The sequence below is a fragment of the Oryzias melastigma genome, linkage group LG6 (genome assembly GCF_002922805.2).
Source record: "Oryzias melastigma strain HK-1 linkage group LG6, ASM292280v2, whole genome shotgun sequence".
NCBI lineage: Eukaryota > Metazoa > Chordata > Actinopteri > Beloniformes > Adrianichthyidae > Oryzias > Oryzias melastigma.
The window spans coordinates 34,359,726-34,384,250 of NC_050517.1; the positions used below are offsets into that span (position 1 = coordinate 34,359,726).

Consider the following 24,525-nt stretch of genomic DNA (forward strand, 5'->3'; position numbering starts at 1 on the left):
TGACCAGATAGTAACTGGTGCTCACCAGATAGTAACCAGATTTTTTTTCCCTCTCTGTCCCTTTAGGAGTTCCATAAAAGAGACCTGATAAAACATTAAAAATTATGTCATTGGATAAGATTTGCCTTCTTTGTATCTTTTTTAAATTAGTTTTGAGTAACACAGTCATCCTCACAGTCCTCAGGTGTCCATTTCTTTTTCTCCTTTCAAACATTTTTTTTGTATTTTCCCAGAAGATTGCATTCATCATTAAAATGAGCATCATCCACCTCTTCATCAGCTGATCCCAAATCATAGTTTGTTTGCTCTTCAGGAAGTTTTCACCCTTCAAGCTGGAGGTTTTTTGGTTTTTGTTGCTTTTTTCCACAGCTCTGCTCTGAAAAGCGATATTCCTCCTTGCCTGCTCTCCTCACTGCCGTTCTCTTCCTCCTCACTGATTGCTCCACTCTTCTAATAAGATCAAACTGAGTCATCCACTCAGGTGCAGATCCAGTCAGGTGTCTCCTCCCTCTGCATCCGTCTGGTTTCAGACTTCTTCCTGCATTTGACCCTGAAGGACAGAAGAGGAAAAGAACCTGTTCTTCAGGTCAGAATGCTGGCATGACTCAGCAAAAACAAACAGAACCAAACAACACATGAAGTGATGCCACAAGCTGAGGGATGTGGGACAAGATTTCAGGCTGTGGAGCAACGGGATTCAAACCTTTGTCCTGTAAAATGTTCAAATTCAGGATTCAGTTCCTAAAGTCTGTAGTTTAATGGTTTATGACGACAAACTAAATGTGGTTTTCTTTCTCATAGCTTAGTTTGAAGCATAAAGAAATTAAATAATAAAAAAGTTTGACTTTTTATTCATTTATCTTATTCATATTGTTTTTATTCAATTTTCTGTGAAAATCAATAACATTCAAATTAAATAACTTCAGTGTTCATCCAGATTTAGATGTAGAAAAGTCTTCATCCTGCAGAGATCACAGCTCTGATTCTCCTTCAGATCATGTGATCATGTCTGAAACATGGAGCCAGAACCAGAACCTTCTCTGTCGCATGTCATGAATGCAGACCAGGTGTGTGTGTGGTGGTGGTGGGGGGGTCTGCATCTGCAGTCCATCATCATCATCATCTTCCTCCTCTGGTCTCCAGCCTCCCCACACAGTAATTACTGCAAACTGTCAGCTCTGTTCTCTGCAATGAGCCCGTCGTTCTCTCTTTGGTTTTCCTCCAAATCCTCACCTGCTGCTTTCAGAAACAGAGTCCTAATCTCTGGCTCCCGGTGAGGAACCGCAGCCCCTGTCTTCATAAATAAAAACACTCATTTGCATGGCCTGGCTGTCTGCGATCTGGCTTTGAGCTGCAGATCTCTGCGCTCAGAAAGTTTTGTATCTTGCAGAGATTCGGGGTCTCAGCAGTATTTTTAGCTGCCAGCTTTTATTAGTCCCATCGAGCCTCCGCGCTCGCAGTGATGCCAACACATCCGCAGGAGAAACACGGTCTTTCTGTTGGAAAGTATTCGCTGAGCTGGTTGTGGGGCAGATTGAAGGCAGATTCCCAAAGTCTCACTAATTTTTCTGTAATTGTTTCCATCAAAGTAAAGATTTTTTTTTGTCATCCAGGAAACCGATTTGATTTCACATCTTCCCACTAAAAGTACATTTCAGCAGCACATGTGCTTCAGCATGACCTCCTTTATTTAAAAAAATACTGTTGAGTTAAAAATGAGTAGAAACGCAGACAAAGTGGGTCTTCCATTATTTGCCAGCGTGCTTTACAGGGTTGACTGATGGAGACACAGATGTGGAATCGGAGCAGCTGTTGGAGGCTCTCAGGTGTAATTAAGAAACGGCTGGGTGACACAGAAAGGCCCCCGGGGGGCCGAAGCGAGCGCAGAGATTTCTTCACACCTCAGAGAGCAGCGGGATCCGGCGGTAGGCGTCCTTCTCCTTGTTACAGTCGCAGGCTCCGAATGGATCAGCCTAATTGCCGCAGCATCTCTCCGACCATCTGTGTGTGTGGGAGGCTGCGCTACGGCGGCGAGGCGAGGCTGTTCGGTGTGTGCCGAGCTCAAGTTCAAGGCCGGCGTTGCAGAGACGGAGCAGAAGGAAAGACGGGAAAATAAACAATGAAATCTGTGAGGAAGCTGACAACTTGTTACTCTGTGAGTCTCATTGTCACTTGGGTTTGTTTAGCTTTACAGAAACTAAATACATTCATGTCTTTGCTTCAATGTTTTTAGTTTTCTGGAAAACATTCCCACAATGCAACAGTTAGAAATCCCAACTTCCTGTTGGAATCCCACTCTGCTGCTTCCAGGACCCCTTAAAGGGGCCATACCATGATTTTATTAAGCCTTTCAGAATAAACTGTATCCATATACATCACGTGTCAAAGTCAAGGCCCGGGGGCCGGATCCGGCCCTCCAGATTATTTTATTTTATTTTATTGTTATTAATGGCCTGATATTATGTTGTGCTTATTTCTAACTTGTATAATTTTGACAAAATATATTTTCATTGAAAGTAAAATATTAAAAGTTATTTAAGGTTTAAATGTATTTATTCTGGAATAATATTCATGCCTTTTTATTATTCATAATTATGTTTAAAAAATTACAATTTTAAAATAAAAAAAATTGGCATTATGCTAGTTTTTTAGACTATTTTGGCATTTACTAGGATTTTTTAGGCTATTTTGGAGTTTAGCTAATATTTCAGCTACGTGTTAGCTGTTTTGGCTAATTTAGGCTTTTTTGTTTTTGAAGCTATTTTGAAGTTTAGCTATTTTTTCAACTACGTGTTAGCTGTTTTTTCTAACCCAAGTTTTTTTTTTAAAGTTTTATAGGCTAATTTGGCACTAGGCTAATTTTTTAGCTGGCTAACAGATTTAGCATTCTCAGCTATCAATTTCAGCATCTTCAGCTATCAGCACTAGCATCTTTAGCGTCCATTTTTTAGCGGCATTCCCACTAGCATTGTCACAGGTAATGCTATGTATGTAGTTCATAATGATGTTAAAAAGTTATGGTTTTAATATTTTAAAAATGTAGTTTTAGAGTGTTCAATAAATGTTTGGCCCGCTACCTAAGGTGTGTTTTGGATTTTGGCCCCTTTTGAGATTGAGTTTGACACCCCTGCTATACATGATCATATGTTACCTTCAGAACACTACAAAACAAATTATTTATGAAATAGGAATCATTTTTGTGAACCGTTTTAAAACCTGGAATTAAAGCAACTCAATCTCTGAGGTTCTATCCTTTTTGTTCCTTGTCGTTCCCCCCCATTTCACGCCGTCAGGCCATAGACCGTCAATGAGTCTCCTCAGCGTGCAGCAACGTGTGTGAAAGTTGTAGCGTTAGCTTGTGTGTTCTATGCTTATGGTATACTGCATGATTTAGTGACGGGTCTGGCCCCTTCATCCGCTATGATTGTAGGAATGGTGCCGGCTCTGAGATTTAGTCTCTTGGCCAATCCACTTTGATACATGCCAAGGTTATCATACAGTCATCTGTGAAGTGGTGGTCACAGACGAAGGCCCAATCCAGATTCCTTCCTTCTCCCTTCCCCTCCATTTGAAGGGGGAGTTTTTAAATCCGACTCTCCAAATGGAGGGATACAGTACCCCCCCCAGCCCGCGAGGCTAAACCGTGTCACACTGAGAAGCGCTTTTCTTCACGTGGGTGAACTCTGAACCACAGAAGTTTACATTTAAATGTAAGTAATGACTTTTTATTGTAGCACGACTTTTTAAAAAGTTATAAAACCGCTGTTGTTATGTATATTTGAGTGCTGGAAGCTCCGTGCTAAAGCTAGCGGACTGGCGATTATTGATGACGTCATCGACAAAAGAGACATCCGAAATGTGAGACACTATTTTTTCATAACTCTCCATTTGGAGGGATAAATGGAGGGGAAGGGAGAAGGGAAGGGTTCAGCGGATCTGTCGCGCTCCCAAAGATAAAAGTCAACCTCTTCTGATGTGCTGGCTCTTCTTTTGGAAGTTTAAACAAATACCCAAACCGGGACGGTTCACATTGTGCTGACGTCAGCACGACAGAACCTGCTGGTTTTTGTGGGCATGGTAGGGGCTGCTGTTTTTAGAGGATTACTCAGAAATGCATGAACAGATCAAAATACCGCTTCAGGGTTCTTTATAGAGAGGAATGAACAGTAAAATGCACTTAAAACCTCAAAAAGTAGAATTTTCATGGTATGGCCCCTTTAATCCCGGTTTGAGGGCCCCGTCTGTCTGATCACAGGAAATCCAACATCCCTCCCCCCTGCATGTGATGCTGCAGCCTGACAGACAGAAACAGTTGGTCCGGTAAAGAGCCGCAGAGGCAAAGCGCCGCCTCGCCACCGTTCAGTCATGGAGGCTGGGATGCTTTCTGCTAATGGTACCAATTATGCGCCAGAGAGCACAGCTGATGGGATACTTTGGAGCGAATCTGCTGCAAAGAGAGAGGGAGAGGGGCCTCAGGGCGCCAAAAAAAGAGACGAAAGGGGGGAGCATGAGCCCCTCGGGACCCAGCGTCTCCCATCGGGGATCTTTGGAGGCGTGCGCTTCTTGGATCCCAGCCTCAGAACGATTTATGAGAGCTATTTTCAGAGAGGAAACCCGGACCAGGTCTGAGCCGATCAGAACTTCTCTGTAGTCTTTTGATTTGAGGTCTCTTACCTAGAAATCAGCGAGCTGCGCTGCTGAAGTCCACGCAGACTACAACATCCTGACTGAACACAAACACTGGAAGAGTCAGAAAGTCTAAGAGTTTAGGGAGGACATCAGTCCAAACACAGGAGGAAGAGATAACAGAACTTTAATGAAACAAAGAACCAAGGACGTCCAGTCTGAAGTGCTCTGCAAAGACATTAGGCCTCTGAGAAATCAGCCATGAGCAAAAAAAATGTATATGCCAGTGGAGTTAGGACAGGAATTGGCAACCTTTAAGAGCTAAAGAGTCATTCTGAAGGATTTTTTACTGACAACATCCACAGAGTTTTCGTTCATCCTTTAGAATTGTGGTATTGTTACTATTATGAGAAAACACATTTGATTTTTTTTAAGTAAATGAAACAGAAACATAAAGAGAAAATAGCCTTATTTTCAAAATAATAATTAGTTTGCAATTCTTTAGAGGTCTACATGACTTTCTTTCAAAATAAAAGACATCCTTTACCACATAATGTAGTTTAATGTTGTCGTAGGAAGTGAAATGTCAGTAGTGATGAAAAATAAAGACACACAAAACCACAGTTTGTGTTGCATCTCAACCAGAAATGCATAAATCTAAATAAAAAATAAATAAACCAAAGCTAATAAAGTTACCCTTATGATTGTTTTTCGTAATTAATATCCTTGATTTTTTTTTTAAATTCAAAAATAGAAAGTCCACCTTAAATTCTGGTTCATGAATTCAGGTTGTGTACTGACACAACCAAAACTAATCAGCACTCAAACATCCGTCAAAATGCTTCAGTTTTGGTAAATTATGAAGCCAAACTGCTGGATGGATTGTTGGGGCATTATGGGTCAGGATTGTGGTGGAGTTATACACACTGTCCTTCAACTGTTCGACTTTTAGGAGTTTTTTTATACTTAATAAACTTATAAGATATACCTAAAATGTGTTAGTTTTTCAAATTAAAAATATTGTATTTTTCTTTAACCAGAGAGTCAAAGAGGAGATGGTTTTATTAAGAATTCTTCCACCATTATGAATTTTCTTCTGAAATGGGATTTTGGTTCTTTAAGGACAAAAGATAATATTTTTTTCTTTAAACAATAGCTTTTCTTTTTTCTTAAGATTCCATGTGTTGTCAGCTATTGTGAATCTCATAGAGGACAGAGTTCATGAGAAAAAAACAGAACTACAGCCTCTGATTTCTGCAGGAATCAAACTTTGAACCTTAGGAACCATCCTGGAGGGAAACAATTAAAGTTTCTCCTCAAACTAAAATACTTCTGAATGTGACAGGATCCTCTTCACTCAGTCTCATAAAAGTCTTCAACCACAACTCCAGAAACCAGGTAGCAACAGAATCCAACAGGTCAGATCCCAAGAGAGAAAACCGAGCCGAGAAAACGAAGAAGCTTCACAATATTCCCACACAGCAGGATCTCCCAGGAGTCCACAACGTAAACCTGAAGATCGGGGCAAGAAGGACTCGTCCTGGGAGAGCAGATGCAGGTATGAGGGGGTGAACAGGTGAGACTGAGAGGTTTGATTACAGGAAGCACAAGGAGGGAAAAAGAAATCTGATCCAGAAGGCTGAGAAACAGGAAATATAGATCTGTTAAAAACCGTTCAGCATCAAGGCGTGTGCTCTGATGTCAGAGCAGAAACTTTGGTTATCATGTCCACAAATGGGATGGATTATTGCTGTTTACAAGGAGACGATTTCTGACCGGCTCACCGATAACTTCAACTTTTACGGCTGCTGTTAAAAATATATATATAATTGTGATTTTAAAGCGAGTGGAGGTGAAGTGAGAAGGGTTGATCCTCCACAGCTTCTGCCTTTTCACAGGTTTATTAAAAAACATCTTTCTTTAATAAATCCCGGCAAAGAGAAGTACAGACGCTGCTTTGTGGAGACCCTAATCCCTGCACCGAACAGGCTGACAGGCAGCAAACACAAATAGCTTCAGGACACGGATGACTGGTGTCAGTTTCACCAATTTATTCCATCCATGTCAACAAGCTGCCTCCTGTTTCTGCTTTCATTAAAATGTGACAAAAACTACAAAACTCTGAAGGTTCAGCTTCATTCGAAGGCTTTCTTTAGAAACGCTGAGGCGGACAGGAAGGCCATGTTCCTGCACCTGTGGCATGCTGACATCCAGGTGTGGGTTTACCTGTGAGCATTCTGAGCCACATTTGTTCTGTTTCTGTTCAACAATACGGAAATGGAAACGGATCATTTTTAGAGACTTTGATGCAAACTAACAAATGATTTAAACACCCCTCCTTGAGTGCATGCATTTCACTTCAAAACTCACCATAAACTTTATTCAAACATCTTTTTTTTTTTTTGTCACATGATGAAAACCAACAGATATTTGGTCCGATTGGAGACGAGGTCAGAGAAAATGTAATCAGTGTCGTCATGAACCAATGCAGACACAGCAGACATGTTCCTGGTCTGAGGCAGACCTGGAGCAGAGCAGGAGGCCGACGCCGAGAACCAAAGGTAAGTATGATCATTCACAGACAATCTGGACTCTACAGCAGCGGTTTGACAGTCTTTTTCCCCAAATCTACAGTATTTCTGAAGTTTTTTTACAAACAAGCTTGAATGACAGCTCTGAAATGTCACAAGCAAAAGTATTTCATAAACAAGTTTTATATTTGAAAATGTTTCTTTTTGCTGCAGTCCGTTAGTGCAGTTGGCATTAAAATAAAAACAAAAGTCACAGTTTTGAAATAAAAGCTTCAAAATGTTCTGTGTACATAATATATATTAATTTCCAACCAAAAGTAAAACATATTTTCATCCAGATTTCACTCTATTTTCCTAAACACTCCTCACATCTGCTCCGAGTCCGGCCCCTCTGACATGTTTGAGGACTCTTTGTGGCCCATGAATCTAAAAGTTTGCCCCTCCTGGTCTACAGTGTGAGTGAAGATGAAGTCGAAGGAACAGAATCCTGTCACTGCAGTGTGAGACGGGGAGGATCAGCTTCTACCTGCAGCCATCAGACGGTCCTGCTAACGGTCACTTCTCGCCTGCTACCTGAATCTCACCTGGGTGTGTAGTCATTCTTAGTGTTTTACTTCAAATAAAGTAACTGATTTATTTTGATGTGAGCCGCTGGACACACAGTAAAAAGTGAAACATTGGATCAAATAACAAAAGTTCTGTAATTTGTTACACTTAAAAATATTTGTTTTTATTAAATTCAATTTTTGAGTTGAGTAAACCATCAACACAATTTTAATTTGATGAAAACAAAAACCAAAAAAAAAATAAATAAATGTAAAATTACAGAACTTTTGTTAATTGATCCAATGTTTCACTTTTTGCAGTACAGCTGATTCCCACCATGAGGTATCTATTCTATTCTATTCTATTCTATAATTTTCCAAACTGCCAGGAGGTTTTGGACTAACTGACTCAAAACAGCACCTGTTCAAATCAGATCAGATCAGATCAGATCAGATCAGATCAAGTCAAGTCAAGTCAAGTCAAGTCAAGTCAAATCAAATCAAATCAAATCAAATCAAAGCAACTCAACTCAACACAACTCAACAAAAATTAAAATTAAATTTGATTTAATTAAATGAAATTTAAATAAATAAAAAAAAGTTCAATTAAATCAAATTACATTAAGTTTAAAAAAATTAATGAAATTTAAAAGATCAAATTAAACTAAATTACATTAAATCAAATTACATTAAATTAGTTTAAATTACACTAAATTAAAAATAATTAAGTTAAATAAAACAAATTAAAATAAAATAAAGTAAAAATAAAACTAAATTGAAATTAATTAAATTCAACAAAATTAAATTAAATCAAAATAAACTTAATTTTAAAAATTACATTAAATTAAATCAAATTAAGTCATGGCACCAGCACTTGTTGTATTTCAAAAATACATAAAAAATCAAAAATAAATTACATTTTTAAATTTGCCCCAGTAATTTGCCACAGTAAACATCCTCTGGACGTGGATGCACAGCCAGCATCCCGGGGAGCAGCTTCACCACAGCAAACATGCGGCCACAGATCCAAAGTTTTGCAAGAATTCATCAGAAACCTCTGAGATTTTGTCCATGAAGCTCCTCAGTCTTAATTTCTGAGTCCTGTTTTTCTGTCTCCTCATCATCTCAGCTGCAGCATCTTCATGTCTAAAACTCTCAGATGTTTTTGTAAGTGACTGATCAATTCTACCACCCAAACATGTCAACCTTCCCATCAGACCACACTTCACTGTGAAGAACTCTGTTTGGGATCAGAAGAATCAGAAAGTTGAACATGAGATGTTTGGAGGAGGAGAAGGTCAGAGGTCAGACTGCAGCTCCCCCTCCTCCTCGCCTGACTGCTCAGACGCCAGGAGGAAGAAACAATCACAGACTGTAATCCAGATTACTGTACCTGCGATCTAAATTATTCATTCCCTTTCCGAGCGCTCCAGTCAAACATTTACTCTCCTGAATAAATCAACACCATGAAGTATTTGTTCTTCTCTGTTTAATTAACTCAGCAAATTACTGTTGTTTACGTTCCAGTTTACATTTGCTGCAGCCTCATTGGTTAAATATTTAGATTTCATGGCTTTGAGAATCAAATCATTTTGCTCAAACAAACGCCGCGAGGAAATAACCACAAAGAAGATCTATTGATTTGTGTCCAAACATTCCCCACTAATGGACTTGATAAGTACTTGATAGCGAGAGGTTGTGGGGAGGAGCTTTGATTGGAAACAGTTCATCTTTGCAGGTCAGAGAGGCTAAATGAAGCATCAGCGCTGCAGGAGGATCCCGCCAAAGCCGCAAGAAGACGCCTAAAGTACCTGCGTTTACTTCTACAGGGTTTCCCGAGTCCCCGCCTCGTTCCCATGAAGCGTTTTCTATCATAACGACACGGTTTGGGCAGACGAACGCGGCGGATGGGTTTGACATTAAAGTTTTATGGATTTCTGGCTGCTGTTTCCAAACCCCCTTTAGAGAAAAACACAAAAAGGGTTTTGGACTCCAAACTCACACGTCCTGCCAGCATCCATTTAAAGGAAAAGCAATTTGTGTTCACTGGCACAAACACAAAGAGCACTGATTCAAGATCCTGCAGACAAACTTTTCCAAACGCTTTGATTCGCCTGGTTGCCTTCTGCTCCTGAACATTCCCTTGTCTCCAGTTGGAATGGAAAAAAGAAGTTTAAAGGAGCAAATCTGGATTCATTTGACGTTTCTGCTTAACCATCAACCTGATGATGAGATTTTATTTGGATATTTACTTTATGGGACAAAGAAAAGAAAAAATAGGAAGTAAAATATGATCGTCATGTTCCCGTTGGCGTCAATTGGCGTGAATTGTTGGTTCAAGCTAAACAATGTGATACTACATAGAATATATTAGGAATGTGGGCGTGGTTAACAAAAAAACTTAGTTGCTAAGGAAACCTATTAACTTTAAATTGACTTTCATCACGGGGACCAAAAGTTGAAGATGGTGGCTGAAAAGAAGAACTCCTCTGAGCTGTGTAGACCCAGCAGCCTCTCCAGCACGTGTCAAAGTGGCCCTGGGGCCGGATCTGGCCCTCCGGATCATTTTATTTCATTGTTATTAATGGCCTGATGTCACCTTGCTCTCATTTCTAACTTGTATTATTTTGATGAAATATATATTTTTGGGAGAATAAAATTTTGAAAGTTATTTAAGGTTTAAGTTGATTTATTTTGGAATAATATTCCTGCCGTTTTATTATTCATAATTATTTTTAAAGAGTTACTATTTTAATGTTTTAAAAATTGGCATTCTGCTAGCTTTTTGGACTGTTTTGGCATTTATTTAAATTTTAAGCCACTTTGGAGTTCAGTTAATATTTCAACTACATGGTAGCTGTTTTTACTAATTCAGTGTTATTTAAAAACAGTTTTTTAGGCTGTTTTGGAGTTTAGCTAATATTTCAGCCACATGATAGCTATTTCGACTAACCTACGTTCTTTTTTTTTGTTTTGTTTTTTGGCTTATTTGGCATTTAGCTTTTATTTTACTTGGCTATCCACTTCACCCTTTTAAGCTATTAGCTTCAGTGATTTTAGCTATCAGCTTCAGCGTTTTCAGCTATTAGCTTCAGTGATTTCAGCTATCCACTTCAGCATTTTCGGCTATCAGCTTCCGTGTTTTCAGCTATTAGCTTCAGTGATTTCAGCTATTAGCCTCAGCTTTTTCAGCTATCATCTTCAGTGATTTCAGCTATTAGCCTCAGCTTTTTCAGCTATCATCTTCAGTGATTTCAGCTATCAGCTTCAGTGTTTTCAGCTATCAGCTTCAGTGTTTTCAGCTATTAGCTTCAGTTTTTTCAACTATCAGCTTCAGTGAGTTTATTTATCAATTTCAGCATCTTCAGCTATCAGCACAAGCATCTTCAGCGGCCAAATTCAGATTACACCATTCACACTAGCATTCTCACAGTTAATGCTATATACGTATCTAGTTAATAATTATGTTAAAAAGTTAGGTTTTTAAAGTTTTAAAAAAAATTAGTTTGAGAGTGTTCAATAAATGTTTATCTGTTTGGCACCTAAGGTGTGTTTTGCATCGCTTACATTGCTGCTCTAGAGGCTCTGGTGGAGTGTCTGCCCTGATACTGTAAGCTTGTGGGTTCAAGTCCATAGGTTGCTCACGCCAAAGAGTCTTAAACAAAAAAAACTAACTCTCTAGGGGGCTCGAACCAGCAAATGGTTCCTGAGGGCTGTGACCGCAGCTCCACCACCAAGGTCACTAAAATGTCACAACTAGTGAAACTTTCCAAACTTTTTTACCACAGGATCCACACCGCCATCTGCTGGTGGATAGAGTTACTGCAGAACCAGTAAAAAAAGGGGGCTCAAGAATAAATGCAAACAATGAGATCAGCATTAGAGGGTGGAGCTTAAGGGCCCATCCAATCCATCCAACTTCTCAACCTGCTGTATCCCTTTAGGATTCAGAGGGGTCGCCAGAGCCTAACCTGGTTACTAATGGTGAAAATATACAAATATGTCAGAATAAAGTCAGGAAAAAAATTTGAAAAACGTCTCAATTTCATGAGAAGAATTATGAGAATAAAGGTTTAAATGTATGACACAAAAATTCATAAATGTATAAAGAAAATATGTGCTATTTCAGAAATGAAATGCTATATTGAGCTTTTAAATTGTTCCGTTAGACAGTCGAATATTATCTGTTTAATTTATGTTGCAGGCAATTTACTGCTCAAGAATCTCAATAAATCTGATTTACTGTTTCAACTTTAATTTTGAAAAGCACAACTTTGAGATCATCATTTCAGCCATGTCAAAATATCACATGTATTAATGACAATGTTGAATATTTTACAAATTGGTTGTTTCTTGTTTATTATTATTATTATTCTTTTAAAGTGAGCCTAATTCTCCATCACAGTGTTAAGTTGCATTCACACTGAACACGATTCTCTGGAACAGATGCGACATGAGGCGATCTGAAGTCCAGCGGCACGATTTGAGACAAAATTTAAATGTCTGAAGTCTGACAGGTCACTGCCTCGCATCTGCCAATCAGGAACTCCGCTTTGGGCACGTGACATTTTCAGTGACCCGATCAGCTGGTAGAATACTAGTCCAAATCCAGTGTTTTTGTCCTGAACTTCCATTTTTTTCTATTAACCTGTTGGAGCTGCGGGTTTGCAGAGCTCATCCGGCTACTTTGGGGTGAAGTCGGGATACACGCTGGACAGATCGCTGGCTTTTGCTCCTGAGGTGGACCTCACTTGCTCGAAATGCCATCAGAGAGACACTACGGGGTGCGGAAGCTGCCGGCTCAGGCCTCATTGAGACAATAAAAAAAGGAAAAAGATCTCCTCAATTTATCTTTTCCCCCTAGAGTTTATACAAGACGGTGAGCCTTCAAGCTCAACAGAGGCACAGGAACACCGTGGAAGCGGCTGTCATACAGACACAGTCCCCTGTACCGAGAAAATCTTTTAGTAATCATATAAACCCAAACATGAGACATGATTACCGATGTTTTCATAGAACTCTTCAAAATAAATAAACCTAATTTCTCATCATCTGTGTCTTCCATTCATTCTAAGTGAGATATCCACAGACACCGTTCAAAACGTTGGTTCATAGCTCCTCCCACATGCAGCCGCGGCGTCAAGCTCAGGAGCACATTTTTTGGCAGAAAATGAGCAGCGAATTTTTAATGTTACAAAAAAGGGGCGGGGCACGCACATTTTTTGTAAGAAAACGCATTTGGTGTGAATGCACCTTTAGGCCCAAACTGAATTCTTCCCTTCTCCCTTCCCTTGTCAGGCAGTTTAAGTGCAAGTCCGGGAAATGTATTTTTAAATTTCACCCTCCGAAAGGAGGGATACAAAGTCCTCTGCTGCAGGGTAAACCGCATCCGCGCTGAGAAGCACTTTTCTTCATGTTGGTGCACTCTGAACCACAGACGTTTACATTTAAACGTAAGTAATGACTTTTTATTGTAGAATGACCTTTTTTAAAGTTATAAAACCACCGTTGTTATGTGTACTCAAGCTCTGGATTATTGATGATGTCATTGGACAAAAGTGACATCCGAATCATGAGACACTCATACTCTCTGTTTGGAGGGCTAAATGAAGAAGAAGGGAGAAGGAAAGAATTCGGATTGGGCCTTAGTCTTTAGCTGGACTTCTAACCATGAACCAGATCTAAATGAGACATGGAACATGTGCAGGTTTGAGGTAGAATCCATCCAAGAACGAAACATCTGAAAATACTAACTTTTTTATATTGTTTGTTTTGCTTTTTCAAGTATTTTCTCCATATCTGAGTTTAAAGATACCAAACTAACCCGATTTCACTCTGATGAGACTCCTGCTAAAGAACTTCCAGAACATCCTAATGAAATCAGTCTCTTCTTTTTTTAGGCTTTAATGAACGCTGTAATTAATTTGTCTGTCCCCTCTGACAGATGACAAATCAAAGACAAACTTGAAGAAATGAACGGAGAAAACACAATGGCTGCAGATGCTTCCATGAGCTCCACAATTAAGTCATTAACTTCCATTCATGCTCTGCAGCGCTGAAGGAGACGCCTTGATGTGGGCTGAAGAGGACGAGAGGAGAGATGAGGTGGAGAGAAGACGGATGAAGAGAGATTCAATGATCGGCTGGGAAATCTGGATGATGCTCATCGTCTGTAAAGACTGATGCTGACGCAGACAACAAGTAGGGAAACGGTGTCTTAAAAACATTTTATTATAAAGACCCACTCCAAAGAAAATTTTGATTTTAGTGTTTTTAACACCGTATATTTATTCATATATACGTATACACATATATGTATCATTTAATATACAGTATGTATATATATATATATATATATATATATATATATATATATATATATATATATATATATATATATGTATACCAACATATGCCAGTGTTCGGCAGCGGAGCCACCACTGGTGTATGAATGTCTGTGTGAATGGGTCTGTGACTGTGAAGCGCTTTGGGCCCTCGAAGGAGGGTAGAAAGCGCTATACAAGTATACGCCATTTACCATTTATCATATACTTAGATACGTATGTATATAATTAGATTTATGTATGTATATACATATATACGCATATGTATACATACAGTATATATATATATGTAACCTACATATATACATATATATGTAAATACATATACACACACACACACACATACGGATATATATATATATATATATATATATGTTTATGTATATGTATGTACATACATAAATACTGTTTTAAGTCTATTTATTTTGTGGTTAACAAGAAAAACAGCAGAAGAACACTCCACAAAGTTGTTTTTAGTCTATTTTATTTTATTATTTTATTAAAATAAAATAACACCTTCATTCCGTCTCATGCACCAGCCCTCCTCCCTTTATTTCCCAAAAACATCCAAACATGTTGATTGACAGATCGCAGAGCCAACGAGAATCTGTGCATGATGCGTTCAATGAACTCCGGACATTAGCAGACACAAAAGAGCCACTCGGCCCAACTCAATCTGTTACTATGTTTTGTCATTTTTATACAACCTCGGGGAAACAAAGCAGTTTTTCAGAAAAAATGTCAACACTATTTAATCAATCGATTATATATGGATCAGTGCTGATGTTCGACGTTTTCTCTGATAAACTGCTTAGTTTTGCTGATGATGTCCGGATCTCAGTGAACACACCTGTCATGATCCAGTACTTCAGTTTTGTCATGTTCTGTTTTCCCTGTCAGTGTCACCTTGTTCAGGTCAAATCATCCACAGCTGTCTTCATTTAGTTAATCAACCTCAGTGTATTAAAGTGTCTGGTTTTCAGTTTCGTCCCGTCCCGTCCTGTCCCTGGTTTGGTCTCCTGGTTTTGTCATGTTTAAGTTAATTTAGTTTATGTTTCCACCAACAAGTCTTGTCTTCTGTGTTTGGGTTCTTCATCCACCATCACTGACAGCACCATGCAGAAACGCTCTGCAGACTTGAATTCTATCAATCTGTCAGTGTTTGTCCGGGGTTTTTGAGGAAATTAAGGGAGGGGCTGGTGCATGAGACAGAATTCAGACGTTTAAAGAGCATAGACCCACTAATAAATAAAAAATACACCAAAAACAAGGTCTGGGATTGTTTTCAAACAGGTGAGGTCTTGGTGTCTCTGAGAGCTGGAGGGAGACTCTTCATTCTTCGTTCTTGATTATCTCGTTATAACGAGAAAACAAACTTTGTTTCTCGTTATAACAAGATGGTGGATCTCGTTATGAGAAAACTTAAAAAAAAAAAAAAACAGTAAGGCAGGCCGTTTTCGGCTTCAGTAGTTCAGAGTGCACCCACATGAAGGAAAGTGCTTCTCAGCACGACACGGTTTACTCTTGCAACAGAGGGCTGGATTTAAAAAAAACAAATTTCCAGACACACTTGCACTAAAAATGCCCCTTCAAATGGAGGGGAAGAGAGAAGGGAAAAATTCGAACTGGGCAAAATTTTCCAGGAACAAAAAAACCATATATTATGAGGTTGTTTTTTATTAAAGCAATTTTCATTTTCAGATTTTATTTTTAAAGAGTGGGGCATCACTGTTTAAAATAAGAAATCTTACAACACAAAATTACTCTTTCCATTGGCAGTCACATGAACTTTTGTTCATGCAGGCTAGACTCGGATAACCAATCAGACAGGGGGCGGAGCCTCAACCCAAATGGAAATTTAAACAGTTGGAAGGTTAAAAGCAGCAAACAAGATCAGAATTTATTCAATACAAACATTTAATCCAAAAACTAAAACTCTTAGTTTTATCAATTCGGTGGCTTTAAAACATCCTAAAGTGTCTTAACAGGATCCATTTGTTAAAGTGGCTTTGCTGCTTCACCTCATTAAAGGTTCTTTATTCCAGCTCTGAGTCACCATCCTATTTCTTAATGTTCTCCATCGCCACTGAACTCAGCGGAAAAATGTATAATTGTTGTTTGAGTTTTGACCTTTAAAAACCTTTCAGAAGCTGATTGTTGAGGTCAGACATTAAAATCAACAGGAAATCTGTTAAATCACCTTCAAATCTTCATTTTTTGCAGGAAAGAAAAGCCAACGCAGTTTCAGTGCATATTTAAGAGCTGAAAAACAAACGGTTCTGCTGATAGATGGATCTCCTTCTGTGGTTCTGGAGCTGCTCAGCTGCTGTTAAACGTCACCAATTCCTTCAGAAGCCACCTAAAACCATCAGCATCTTCCTGCTCCTCACGTAAACACTTGTCTTTTATCTCCTTATAGTGGATCATAGAACCTGCAACCTTCATCCAGCAGAATGTCAGGATGCTGCACATCAAAGAACACTTTGACTTTGTCTGTTTGTGTGGTTCTTTGTGTTGTGTGTCAGTCTCTCTAAATGAGACACCGTAGAGCTTTCATCCTGTTATCAGTGTTTATGTGACTTTCAGAAAGTCCTTTGCTTTTCCCACAGCAGCACTACAGAAAAATGCATCTGTCTCTGTTGACACATAAGTGGCTGAAATGAGAATTTTCCTCACCTGCTTATTGCACAAACAGCTGGAGAGCTCCATAACGGCGCCGCCGCCGCTGTAGGACTCAGAAATCAGATGAAGTGCACAGAATCAGTGGATTTTTTCCACGGTAAAACTGTGACAGGAGCTTATAGATGCTGCTTCAACAACAGAACTTTCTGTGTCTACACAATCAAATGTCATGCTGCAATCAGAAATGGAAGAAAGCGTGCCTTTAAAAGCCTGGAAAAGGGAAAAATGAGAAGCACTCTGACTCTAGCAGGCGCATTTCTACGTGCTCTTTACAGACGCCAGTTAGGAACGAGTGTGGGCAGAGATAAACGGGGAAGCCCGTGGAGGATTCAGCACATAACAGTCAACTTTTTTCCCTTTAAATCTCAGCGAGAGGCTGTGGGGGCGTTCGGCTGCTCGGAATCAAGGAATCGATGCTGGAGGTGGGCAGAGGGAGGGATCAGAGCAGCAACACAAAAGGACGTTTGGATCACTTACCTTCTTGACAGCTTGTCGTTCATCGTGACTGATAATGTGCTTCAATGCCAGAAAAAGAACGCTCTTCACCTGCGTGGAGTCTTCCCACTCGTCCTCTACCCCATTTCTTGGATCTCTGCGTTCCCTTCACCAGAGAAAACGGAAAAACGATAAAAATATTGACTTTTAGAACAGATTTCCAGCATATATATCTAATTTCTTGCAGTCCTATTAACGTGTATGCAGATGACATTCAGATATATGTTTCTATTGAAGAGTCAGAGATTCACTCCAGGGTTTGACTCCTCTGATGTTCATCCTTCTTGGTTTGGCAGGTGTGAAGCTCACCTGTCCTCTGCTGCCAGTTTCACAAAAATAAGAGACTCTTCAGCATGACAGTAGACAGACCTTCTGAGGAAAAGGAAGTGAACCAAAGGTAGAAAACGAGCCTCAGCGTGACTCTGAAGAAGCAGCAAAAAGTTGGAAATGTCTGAATGAATGAATGAAACTGTATTTCAATAACTCGAAGTGGAACTGAAAGATTTAATTGTAAAGTTATTTGTGAAGCATGAATAAGAGTCTTTTGGCTGTTGGGCTCTGGAGAACTCTTGCTTGCTGATGAACGCTTTGCGCCAAGTAAAAGAGATCCCCAAGCGGAACTACACAAGAGGGAGAGGAAGCTGGAGCAACACTTGGACCAAGTTAAGAGATCGTCATGGTTGTAAAGCAGGACCATGCCGATTGAAGAGCCAGGAGGAGAATGAGGTGGAGGAGGGCCGGCACAATGTCTGGAATGCGGAGGAAAACAAACTCTACTGAATTTAAAGGCGGAAGTTTGATCTGTTCGTCCGTGTGTGCTCGCTGACTGGACTGTCTGCTGTGGATGAAGAGATCCCAGCAAAATCCATAGTTTCCCCAATAGTGATGAAATGCTTATGATGAGAAGAGCTGTTTGACTCAGCAAAAAGAAACAGGAGGTACTCATACGTGCATAGTACCTTGCGAAAAAATAAAATAAAATAGAATTCCTTTGCAATGGAAGGCGGCTACGCGAACAACAGCACTAACATTTGATATGATTCTCACAGCATGATAGATGATTAAACAAGCATTTCCAGTGTTTGAGGTTTAAAGATTTCCATTGTTAAGGGCTTGAAAAGAGGAAAGAAAACTCTGTATAACGAGTCCCTGGTAAAACGGTACCGCTCAAATAAAATGAATTAGAAAACGCCAGGCAGTCGACTTGTGTCCGGTTCTTTTCCCCCTCTTTGTCCTCAGCAGTCTTACACTGCTGGGTTTTGTAATTTTAGTTTGGACCTTGGTAGTCTTGGACTGCAGGGTTTTGTTATTTTAGTTTGGGGTTTGGTAGTCTTAGTTTGCTGGCTTTGTTTGTTTGTTTTCTTTAAGTAGTTTTGGTTAGGCAGCCATTAGCAGGGAGCTGCAGACTCAGACAGTCGACATGGCTTATTTATGTTTGGCCATGTTGAGACAGAAGAGCCACATGTGGCTCTGGAGCCGCAGGATGCAGACCCCTGACCTACACCAATGAAGCTTTTGTGCAGTCACTTAAATTCCTCCTCTATCTCATTCTGATTCTTTAGCTTTCTGTTTTCTATTGTTAGTTTGTCTGAAATCTCTTTGAAAATAAAAAAGTGAGTTTATGTCTATTAGCATCACAAAAAATGTATTTAAGAACAAAATACCACCATGTTTTCTGCACATCTGTAGCATTCTGCTTTAAATTTTTCTTCAAACCGGGATAAACATGGAGGGACCTCTCTCTGAACCCACATCAGATGATATTTCCTGCTATTTTGGGGGGTAGTCTTTCTATAAAAGGGCAAATGAATAGGAGGCATGATGCATGATGGGTGATTGCCTTATTAAACAGAGAGGACCGGCACCTAAAAGCACCGTTCATGAAATAGTGATGTATTTGGGTCAGAGATGGTATTTTGTGATGTTGGCAGCAGTCATGAGTGCTGTAGAATAAACATGTGGGCGCGCGCTCAGAGTTCACCTGCAGAAAATAGTCATCTTCAGCGCAGGCTCTTCCTGCATCCTTTCAGGAAAAAAAAACATTTTGGGTCCAGAATAAAGCGAGCAGGTGAAGCGCTTCACGGAGTTCTGGGAAGGAGGAGGAACTCCTCAGCTCGGCGGGATCACGGACTGATTGGATGAAAGTTTCTAATGGACGGAAGTAGGTCAACACTTTATTTCGGGAAGCAACAAGAAGCCTGAAGAGATGAGCTCGTTGAAGCGTCTGAGGAGAAACAGCAGACATGGAGGGGGGGAGTGACATTATTTTTCCAATCTCTCTCTCTCTCTCTGAAGACCCATTTGAGTCAGCGTGGCTCTGTCACAGCGGGAGATAAATCTGAGCGAGCGCAAACAAAATCCACCCACATTTCCGGGAGTGATGGAGCTGTCAGCGGCCACATGTGACCCCGCAGTGACCCCCCCAGGGGCAATGAGCGCCCATTTCTCCACAGCACAATAAGGATGATGAAGAGGGCGTCTCGTTTTCATCCGGATGTATTTGGGTTCTCCTCCTGCTGCTGCTCATCTGCTGGAGTTCCCTCCACGTGCGCGTCCATCTACGGACGTGTGGTGATGCGTACCGCGCCGCCACAGCGTCATCAGCCCCGGCAGCATCCGCGCTCTCTGAAGCGGTGATGAGACTCCCCATCCATGGCGCGTCTCCAAGCTTTGAATCCGCGCTCCTCCTCCTGCTGACAAACTCTGCGCGCGCGCACTCCGGTAAACGCAGCGGACGGATCCGGACCGTCCAGAGGACCGTCGGATCAAGAGCGCGCGGATGGTGAGACATTTCCCTCTTTTGCTGCCGGTGATCCGTTTGCGCGCGAGCCAGAACCCGCGCGGGGTTCCGCAGAAGTTTCCGTTCAGTCCGAATAAACCTTTTGTCTGTTTCAGCCAAGTTTTTTAATGACCTGGCACGCGCACAAATCCCAACTGTTTTTATTCGCAAAATTAAAGATACATTTGCGCCATACAACACAAAAAAGCGCACTTGTGCAAACTTCCCATGTCCGCTTTGCGCATCATTCTGCTCATCCTTTAACTCGCTCCCGTCCGTGTCTACGCCGGGCGCGCGCAGCGGGAGGACCGTCAGTTACCTGTGAAGGCAAAGCCCTCCAGAGCGCGCACAGATGCGCGGTGACCTTTCTCCTCGCGTGTTCCCCCCACCCCCCACAGCCTCTCCGCCGTGACCCACGTGCGCAGCAGGGATGATGTAGGACAAGATTCATCCTCTCTGCCATCTCACGCGCTCTGCTGTCGCCCGGGGGGTCATGCGCGCCGCGCGCGCTATGCGTCTGCCTGTGGGTCTGTGGTTGGAGACAGAAAAAAAGGAGGAATAATGGACGGAGGGATGGAAAAGAAAAGAGCAGCCGCAGGCCCGTAATGATGCTGTTTTTCTGCTGTCAGTAAACAGATGCAGTTGGAGGACCTGAGAACGCGCTGATGCTCCTCCAAGCAGAGATCTTTGTAGCATTTATGTCCCACCTGCATCCAGTCTCACCTGCATCTAGACTCACCTGCATCCCATAGCAGCCTCCCTGACTCACCTGGATACCCGACTCACCTGCACCCCTGACTTACTTGCATCCAGATTCACCTTCTACCAGACTAACCTGCATCCCTAAGCCCTCTGTCCCGCCTCCATCACTAATGATTTCCCTTCATAAGGCCGTTCCTGCACCAGCAGTCCTGCCGCCGGCTGTGTTATCAGCAGCAGCAGTGCCGTGCTCACTGAATTTACAACTCAAACCTGCCAGAGGAGCGTGCACCACGCAGTTTAATCCTGATCCTGTCCCGAGGCGTCCTTCCCTCGTCAGAGCGGTTATTGTGCGAGCGGAAACAAAAGCCGAGACCATCTGAAGCCTGGAGCCCCTTCCTGCTGCTGATGAAGTGTCTGTGCTCCTGATGTACGCCACAAAGGCAGGAGGACTGCAAATCAAATCGCTTAAATCTATTGAAGCATCTGTTTTCATTCTCCAGAGAGCAGCCTGATGTGGAGCAGGGGCCCCTGAGCCCCCCATCACCACTGGAAAGGAAAACAAAACCTGTCGCCCAGGAATTGTGGGACGGTTCTTTCGTCAGCCAGCTGTGCGAGCCGGGCGTCGACGGCTGGAGTGTCAGAGCCACATTTCTCTGTCTGAGCTTCGAGCTGCTGTTCTTGTTATCAGCAGATGTTCGTTCCTTCTCTTTTGTCCCACAACAAGAGGAGAGCCTGTCAGTCTGGAGCTTCAGGAGTTCAGGAGGAAGTTTGGACCAAAACAGACCGTCTCCTGATGTCAGCTTGAGTCCCATCACCCGCAGAGCAAACGGCTTTGGTTTGGCAGCGTTTGTGATTAATGGAAGATCAAAAGCCCAGCGTGAAACGCTCCTGAGGGGACGGGAATGCCGGGGACACATAAACATCATTACTGAAGAGGAGGCAGAGCGCGGAGGCACGGAGCAAACAGCATTTTTGTCAGAATGATGATCTATATTCACCTGTGGCTTTGATGATGATGATGATGATTGCCTCTGCAAAGCCACTCTGACTGATGAAGAGACAGTTTGCACTCAGGGATCTTGTATGATTACCTCCCATCAGTTTGCAGTGATGGATGGATGGATGGCTGCACCTTTTTTTTTCTTCCTCACTCCAAGTGGAAAAAAAAATCCCATCTCCCCTCGCTCTTCCGTGCCCAGTGGCAAGAGCTTAGAAGCGTACAAAGGAAAGTTCGGTGCTGGTGAAGACAGCTATATTTATCTGGATATGTAGCTCTCTGCTGGGCTTAGAGGCTTAATTACCCACAAGAAGGAAGCAAAAATGAAATGTAATTATGCAACAGTGTGCATGCTGGAGCCACTGCAGATAGGAATATCACTGCCATCCTTCCTCAGTCAGTCTGACCTTTTTTTTTTCCTGTTCCAGAATCAGTTCTTTAGGAAATAAACCTTTAAACTGTTTATTCAAAGCATTTAAGCTCCTTATGTCAAAGATGTCAAACGATTCAGTGTCTTTTTTTCTGGAGCAGGTAAAATGTTTCTTGGAGCTGGATTTTGGTAAATATGCCCCCCAACGGTAATGAGCATAATCAGCTTAGATTACATGTGTCAAAGTCGAGGCCCGGGGGCCAGATCCGGCCCCCCAGGTAATTCTATCCAGCCCTCAAGATCTTGTGCTTATTTCTAACTTTTTAAAATTTTGACAAAAAGTATTTTTGTAGAGAGTAAAATACTCAGTGATTTAGGGTTAAAATGAATTTATTCTGGAATTATATTCCTGCCTTTTTATTATTCATAATTATGTCAAAAAGTTACGGTTTAAAGTTTAAAAAAAACTGGTATTATTATAGCTTTTTGGACTATTTCAGCATTTACTAAGATTTTTTTGGGCTATTTTGGAGTTTAGCTAACATTTACATGCTAGCTGTTTTGGCTAATTGAGGATTTTTTTTTTGTTTTTTTAGGCTGTTTTGGAGTTAGGCTAATATTTACATGCTAGATATTTTGGCAAATTTAGGCTTTTTTCCATTTTTTAGGCTATTTTGGAGTTAAGCTAATATTTAAGCTACACGCTAGCTGTTTTGGCAAATTTAGGCTTTTTTTTAAGTTTTTTAGGCTGTTTGGGAGTATAGCTAATATTTAAGCTGCACGCTAGCTGTTTTGGCTCATGTAGGTGTTTTTGTTTTGTTTGTTTGTTTTGTTTTTTATTTGTTTTATTCAGTTTTTAGGCTATTTTGGAGTATAGCTAATATTTCCACGCTAGCTGTTCTGGCTAATTGAGGCTTTTTAGGCTATTTTGGAGTTTAGCTAATATTTAAGTTACACGCTAGCTGTTTTGGCTCATTTAGCCATTTTTTTTGTTTTGTTTTTGTTTTTTCGTTTTATTTGGTTTTTTTAGGCTATTTTGGAGTGTAGCTAATATTTCTATGCTAGCTGTTTTGGCTAAATTAGTTTTTTTTGTTGTTTTTTTTTAGGCTGCTTTGGAGTTTGGCTAATGTTTACATGCTAGCCGTTTTGGCTAAATTAGTTTTTTTTTAGGCTATTTTGGAGTTTAGCTATATTTCAGCTACATGTTAGCTGTTTTGGCTAACCTAAGTTTTTTTTTTTTGTTTGTTTGTTTTTTATGGTAATTTGGATCTTAGCTAATTTTTTAGCAGGCTATTAGCTTCAGCGATTTCAGCTTCAATATTTTCTGTTATTAATTTCAGCATCTTCAGCAGCCAAATTCAGCTTACAGCATTCACACAACCATTATCACAGGTAATGCAATATATATCTAGTTCATAATAATTTTAAAAAGTTATGGTTTTAAAGTTTTAAAAATGTAGTTTCAGAGTATTCAATAAATTCCTGTTTTGGGCCCTTGTGCGATTGAGTTTGAAACCCCTGGCTTAGATGATATTTACTGTGGCAGCATGGAAGTGTGGAGTCATTTTCCTCCTTTAACCTTCATGTTTTCTCCCTAATGTTTGAAAAATAGGCTTCCTTTTTAGACTGTCAGGAAACAAAAAAACAAGATGGCAAATGTCCCTTAAAAATCCACTTAACCTTCTTAAGTATCTTCAAGCACTGACCCAAAATGCTCCGACCGGAGGACTCCTGCAGGCTGGAGTGTGTGGAAGCTGCGCATGCATGAAGCTGGAGAAATGCATCAAAATGAAATCTCATTTGGTGTTTCTGTCTGTGCCTCCCCGGCGGCCTCAGCGTGAAGGATGCAGAGCCGGCGGTGGGGGTAGGATGGAGTGCTCCTGGAAGACGGTGCTGCTGCTGGTTTGTGCGTCTCTGGGGGTCCAGTACACGGCCATCCGGACCCTGAGGGACTCGCTGTCCGGGCCGTGTCAGGGAGCCTACCGCTGCCACAGCAGACGCCACGGAGGTACGAGCTGATGTCCCACATTCACGTCTGAGCAAAATAAACCAGAAAACGTTTCCAGAGGGAGAAAGACGAGCTGAGGACACAAATACTAGTCTGGTTTGCAGCTTTTACTGAAACCAAACCAAGAAGGTTTGAAAGATTCCTCATAAATTCAACAAGAGCGATTGTTTTGCAATTATCCTACATTTCATCTCCATTAATCTTCTCCCCAAGCACAGATGTTTGCCAGCTCAGGTCTCTCAGCTCCGCAGTAGATTCCCTTTGCAATCATCTCCTCATCAGCAGTAATTACATGTTCGCAGTTTGGACTTTGTTCAACTGCAGGAAAAAAAACAAACTCCTGCATGTTTACCCTTTAAATTATTTAGGCGTCGTGCAGACTCGATTCAGAACTCCTCCACCACTGAAGAAGTTAATCACTATATGTTCACTTCGATTTAAAAAAA

At 41.0% G+C, this 24,525-nt stretch overlaps 1 protein-coding gene and 1 non-coding gene across 6 annotated transcripts in view; one reads left to right on the forward strand and one right to left on the reverse strand.

The window, feature by feature from the left end:
• Positions 1–213: 213 nt before the first annotated feature.
• LOC112152087 overlaps positions 214–24,525 on the reverse strand; it is a 33,471-nt gene continuing 9,159 nt past the window's right edge. The window contains exons 2-3 of one of the 2 annotated variants that reach the window (XR_004948133.1): positions 17,206–17,329; positions 214–550 (exon numbers count right to left, since the gene is read on the reverse strand). This is a non-coding gene — a transcript (uncharacterized LOC112152087). Of the gene's footprint in view, positions 551–1,901; positions 2,401–17,205; positions 17,330–24,525 lie in introns of those variants that run through there. The other variant, XR_004948134.1, reaches the window with a different exon arrangement.
• Positions 19,407–24,525, forward strand: part of si:ch73-62b13.1 (uncharacterized protein LOC100002270 homolog) — an 8,476-nt gene continuing 3,357 nt past the window's right edge. The window contains exons 1-3 of one of the 4 annotated variants that reach the window (XM_036212586.1): positions 19,407–20,005; positions 21,205–22,031; positions 23,908–24,079. In XM_036212586.1, coding sequence (XP_036068479.1) covers positions 23,941–24,079 — 139 coding nt within the window. In that variant the 5' untranslated portion in view covers positions 19,407–20,005; positions 21,205–22,031; positions 23,908–23,940. Of the gene's footprint in view, positions 20,006–20,087; positions 22,032–23,468; positions 24,080–24,525 lie in introns of those variants that run through there. The other 3 variants (XM_024281359.2, XM_024281360.2, XM_036212585.1) reach the window with 3 other exon arrangements.